Here is a 5,991-nt window from a genome sequence, read left to right as displayed (position 1 = left end):
GCAATATATGCGTACTATTAATTAATTATCTATACATGTGCAATGTGCATGTGAGATCATGACAATAACAAGGTGCTGATGTTGTGGCATGATCACTATGTATCAAGCCAGAAACGCAATACGATTATAAAAAAGTCAATTCGTAACAAATCTAATCATTTCCCGAAAGCTAAGGCGGATCCAGCAAGTAGCATTAGGAGAGGGGGCACGATTTCAAGAAAATATTATTATGTGTAGGTGTCCGTTAATCCAACCTTGCAAATATACCGTGAATAAAGTTCCTTTTCTGTATTTTAGGGGGGGATTGTCCCAACCCTCCTCCCCTGAATCTGCCACAGCCAGCAAGCAATTACTTGCTCATTAAAGAAGCAGCGAAAAACAGCTGCAGTGCAAACAAAAGTGAAAAATGCAATTCTTGGATAATGGATATATAGGTAATGCATGTAGAAAACGCTAAAACATCTCTTGTGTTATTGGTGTGCACAAAGCTGGTTTGAATTATTGAAATCTAAAGATAAAAGCGCAAGGTTAATTCAGACAAATTTGTCTTGAATCAACAGCAGTAAGAAAGATCAACGAATACATAGTGCATTGATATTTTCTTTTAGCATCATTAAACAAACACATCTTAGATGTGTGGAAAACACCACAAGCGAGGGTCTGAAGTGAAACATGTTTTGTTTATTCAAATGAGTACAACCCCATGAATTTGAATACTGGCAGAGAAAAATATAAATTTAGTCCAAAAAAAAAACTTTTTCGTAACAGCAACGTTAAACCAATACCTAGAAGTTGGCTGAACTAAATGGTATCAGTAAACACTGATTCGTTTCAATTTCTTACAAAAACTCTGTCATGTGGTTCCAAAACAAACACCACAATGTTGCCTATAAAAAGCAATTTTTGAAATGTACCCTTTGCAGATCTTAGCATTGTATCTTCGGCAATACGTCAGTAACTAAAGACTACCCAACAATAAGAATTTTTTGATGCAAACAGATGTAAGCCATTACGTGCCAACACTGTAGTGTGCTGTGTGTTGAAAAACGTGCTGCAAAACTTCAAACAACTGCCAGTAACATGCTGTTAATGTGTCCAGGTGGTATTCCCAAGAAAAAAATCAATTTAAAGCCAACCCAGTAGAAATCTCACAATCGCAACACATGTACAGTTCTAACACAGACATAATCACATCACAACCAAACAGCAGTTAATCGTTCCCACATTGCAAAAAATGCAATAACTCAAATGTAGTTATCCAAACGATGTTTTATCTAAAAACTCATCAGCTAAAACCCTCCCTCGCAAGAAGTGTAGGCATCCTGCCTAAGCTATTTGGCGTGACATGGCAAAACAAAATTAGGAAAGAATTTTTTTAGCCCGGTTACAACAACTTCTGCAATGACAAATTTACAAGCAAAAAGCAAGGCCACGAGAAAAACAACAAAATAACATTTTTAAACTACAGCGGGTATAAACGACCGCAGCTGACGAAGTGGGATGTTAATTTAAGCCGAGTAAGTTTTAGCTCAAAACAATGAAAAAAGAAAAGCACATACGGATGTCTGATTCATAAACCACCATAATTGTAAAATTGCTCGTTTCGATAAATTATTTATTAATTTTAAGAAAAGAGGAGGAGACAAGAGTTGAATTGCGCACAATATGCAAAAAAAAAAAATTTTAGAGTTTTAATTAATGAAGGATTGATAGACAGGCGTTGTCACTATCTTTCAGCAGAAATTAATAAAACGACTGAAGTGGTGTGTCTTGGTAAGCAAACAGTTCTATCGCAGTAAACAGTTAAGTTCAACAAGTTCTTCGTTGACTGACACGAAATACACGGCAACCGTTTCATGACACCACTCAGCCATTGAAAAAAGTTGTTTTTTACGTCGTTACGACGTAAGAACGGCAACTTTTTCTGACTGGGGATGCCATTTTCTTTCGTTCTAATTAATACTAATAATAATTAAACTGATTTTAATTTAAAACGCTGGATTGGTATGCGAAATGAATCATTACAAATGATGTCTGTATATTCATATTATCTATTCGGAACGCATTATGACCAGCAGATCCACTATAGAAGGACAGCAATTCTACTTCGTAACTTGGCCACAAGAATTCAAGCATGATTGCTGGTGATGCACGGCGAGTAACATCGCTTGTTACGAACACAATTAACTAAGCACAAGCCACGGCTTCCACAAAAGTAACCAGATCAACACAAACCGTATGATACGGTCAAAATATCAGTTCTCAGTGCTAAATTTAACAAATCTTGTTCTTAAAAAATTTGAAGAAACCTGCTACAGTTCCTTTTGTTGATGCTCGAGATTAACACAAACCAAAAGGTTCAAAACCACCCAAAACACAAACTCTTTATCACGAATGCAAATAATGTGAAAACTGAGCCAACCAGCAAATTAAACCTTTTTACGTTAGATTCAGCTTTTGCAGATAAACGCCAATGTATGATAAAAAAGGATTGACTTGATGACTGGGGAAAAACATGCTTGAGTTCTTGTAAGTCAAGTTACTACAACTCTTCATTAATAATCATGTCATGCAGTGGCCACATTCTGTAAGTCTCAAACTCAAAATAAGCTAGCTCACATCTGGCTTGGACTTGCAGAGTGTGAGTTCCTGCATCCACAGGGCTGGAGTACTTTGTATATAAAACGCTCTGCCAACAAAACTACGAGCTCTTGTAGGCTACAAGTCCTTAAAATATTGCACACTTGTGACAAAAAAGATTAGAAAACCACAATGCAGTAGAATACATGAATGCAAGTAAATAGCGCGCAAACGATGATGCAATATAAATGGGTACAAAGCGACAAGTGTGGCGGGACATCCCGTCTTTAAACATTTGATTTTCGAAACTAACCGAACGTCTGGAATCCTGGTTGTGCTTCAGCCACATTATATAAACGTCAACCAACATTAATATAATGTTATATCATAACGACTAAAATAAACAACACTGTACAGAAAACTCTCTTCAATTATATACCTCATGCATGTAGATAACGCTACATCTTAGGATCAAAATTGAAATAACAACGCCAAACGGTTTAGATTAGAATATCTGTGCAATATAAAACTTCAAAACACTAAACAAAATTCTAAATGACAAAATAGTCACCGCATTTTAGCACTATGCGTTATTTCGTAGTACCAAGCGTTATGGTAGTCAAAAACTTACAGTAGCAATTTCAATTGAATTCAAAGAAGGAGTACCCTTTAGGATGACAGTTTACAATATTATGGTGACTACATGACACATGTTTTCCTTGTTGGCCAACAGAGCAGACTCTTTGTTATTGATTCAACGTTTGTAGACGTTAAATCAATGTTAAACAGGATTGATTTGCTGGCTAAAACAATGACGTTTTTATTACAGTGTGGCTTAAACTTTGTTAAACTAGTATCGAGTATGACTACTCGATTTTCAAAAGAATTCAATCATATAACACAAGCAGCATCGTCATGAAACAAAGCTTTGTGAGAAAGCAAACTTCTTTCCGCCCTCTGTGGATTTCCTTCCGAAGTTTTGTAACATACTTTTATTACACAGAGAAAGCAAGACTGGATTATCAATTGCATGTGAAGCACAGATCCAAACAGCAAAATCCGTTTGGGGAATCAAAATCAGCAAAATGACGGATTTTGATGTATGGGGAATGACCAATGAAAACATGAAGGTATATGAGTGTGTGGATAAACTTTCAGTTGGTCAATGGTCATGTCAATCAAGTGACTAACAACAATATCACTGAGCGTCACTACAAGCAAATGAAATATTTTTGGTTGTTATTCAACAGGAAAAAACACAATATCAATTGAGCCAACTCCACTTTTTACAAAAAATATAATATATTACTGAACAAATTCAATTCTTGTTCTGACATAATATTGCGCATTATTATTAAGACTGTATTTATAAACAAAGCCTTGTTAATGATTTTGCATTTACTAAGATCGGAACATACTGTTGAAATGTTTAATTGTTGAATCTAAAAAACACACAACTTTCATATGTTCAGAAGGAGAATATGTGTACCGGTAGCAACAAACAAAAAATTTGATTTTATCTTTGTAAGACCTGGGCAATGGGCATATTTTAAAACAATTCCAAAAACAAAACATAACCTGTTCTCACACTACAACAGCTGTGGTATTTATCCATCATATTTATACATGTACCTATAGCAGTGAAATTGCTCTAACTGTACTTGCCCTTTTTTCATAAGTCTTCACTGAAAACTACACATTGGTGGGCATTGAAAAGGTTCAGTTTGTATTTTTTATGACAAAAGAGTAACTCACACTGACATTAACTGTGATGTCTTTTTGATTGTTAAAAGTTCATCTTTACCAAACTTTTCAACATTTCTTCGAAATTGAATTAAATCACTCATTGTAGAAAATCTCCGCATAAAATTATCTTCATCATCATGTATTTCAAGTACATACTTTCCTTTTGTTATTTTGGGTGAAGTGGAGTCAAGGTTTTGGATTGTCATTTCTTCTGTCGTGAACTCTGACCTCCCTGTTCGACACCACATTACAAAGCATTCACTGCTGGACCAGATCAGAGGTTTGCCTAATTGCGTACGAGCATTGTTTATTATCTGGATAACTGGGAGAGTTTTTAGCTTGAAAATATTGTTAGCATTTCTTGCCTTTCGATCTTTGCAAATATCTTCACTATTCACTTCTATGATATTTCCATTTTTCATGTGCACAAATGAGCCATCACCAACATAGACTGCCCAGTGAAAACGTTTGCCTGGTTTTACAAATTCAACCGCATCGCCAGGATGAATATGTTGGAAAAAGTCTGAATTATCAGCTGGTGAATTAAAAACGCGACGCTCAGCAATTAAACGACCACTAGATGTGATTATATATGGCCATTTGGGACAGTCAGGTTCAGAATCATGCACAACACGATCTGCAGAATCTTCATCAGAAGTGTGGAAAACGAACATTAAATCATCTCCATTTCCATCTGTTTCTGTAACAGTTGAAACTTGTTTGTATGACTCACTGTTACCCATCTCAGCCTAGCATTCCAATAACAAAAAGTAGTAGCAGTAGCAAAATTAATTTGACAAAAATATGCTTGTTACATTAGAACATGTGTAACAACCTATCAAAGCATAAACAAAAAGGAATTACCATTCTTGAAAAAGCATTACCAAGTACTAGAACATTTTTAAGCTCACTGACATTGAACCTTTTGCCAGCATGGCTATAGATTGGTGATCGAGATAAAATACTATTTATCCACTAAGTGTCTACTACAATTTAAACACAACTGAGATTGATCGGAAACAGGTTGAAACAAAGAAACATATTAGAAAATATAAAAATACAATTTTAGAGAAAAAGAAATATTATTCAAATTATTAAGTACATTCAGAAATATGCATTAAACCGGAAATAATTATGGTTGTGTGTTGGCTAGACATTTGATGGTATGCCGCAGAACTTGCACTTGATTCTATAACTGTATGGTCTTCAGTTGGGATTTATGTATTGTGTTGCATCAACAATTACATTGTATATAGCGAGAAGGTTTATCATTGCTCAAAGCTGCAGCACTTTTCATCTGACTCCCTTCAGGAGCTTGATTGTCAGAATAAAGTTAACTTAAATGTGGTTAAGTATTTATAGATAGAAGGAATGAAGAAAAAAATAATGTAACTTTTGGCTGATCAACATGGATTAATTTTTGGTCTGCAACAATTTGGTGCAGCCAATTTAAAAACAGCGAATTCAGTGCACACATTCTTAAAAATCCTGTAACAGCTTCTGTTTATCAGGAGAAATTGTAGGGATCATTTAGGTAGGTGATTTTCATTTATTTTACCTAATCACAACTCTAACTAACCCTTCACACAGCCCTAATCACTTGAAACTGCTCCTATTGTTTACTCGGGTGGCGACGATGTCGGCCTCTGCTGATGTTGTATCCCA

The 5,991-nt window shown here is 35.3% G+C and overlaps 1 protein-coding gene across 1 annotated transcript; it reads right to left on the bottom strand.

Annotated features, from left to right (window-relative positions):
• Positions 1 to 3,820: 3,820 nt before the first annotated feature.
• Positions 3,821 to 5,069, bottom strand: LOC145765625 (protein LRATD2-like). The gene has a single exon (XM_082577458.1). It carries the CDS (start codon positions 5,067 to 5,069, stop codon positions 4,332 to 4,334), a length of 738 nt encoding a protein of 245 aa, XP_082433584.1. The 3' UTR covers positions 3,821 to 4,331.
• Between the last annotated feature and the right edge of the window lie 922 nt (positions 5,070 to 5,991).

This window comes from Aplidium turbinatum, chromosome 2 (genome assembly GCF_918807975.1).
Source record: "Aplidium turbinatum chromosome 2, kaAplTurb1.1, whole genome shotgun sequence".
In the NCBI taxonomy this organism is placed as follows: Eukaryota; Metazoa; Chordata; class Ascidiacea; order Aplousobranchia; family Polyclinidae; genus Aplidium; species Aplidium turbinatum.
Note: the sequence above shows the minus strand (reverse complement) of the source record. Positions and strands in the feature narration are given on the sequence as shown.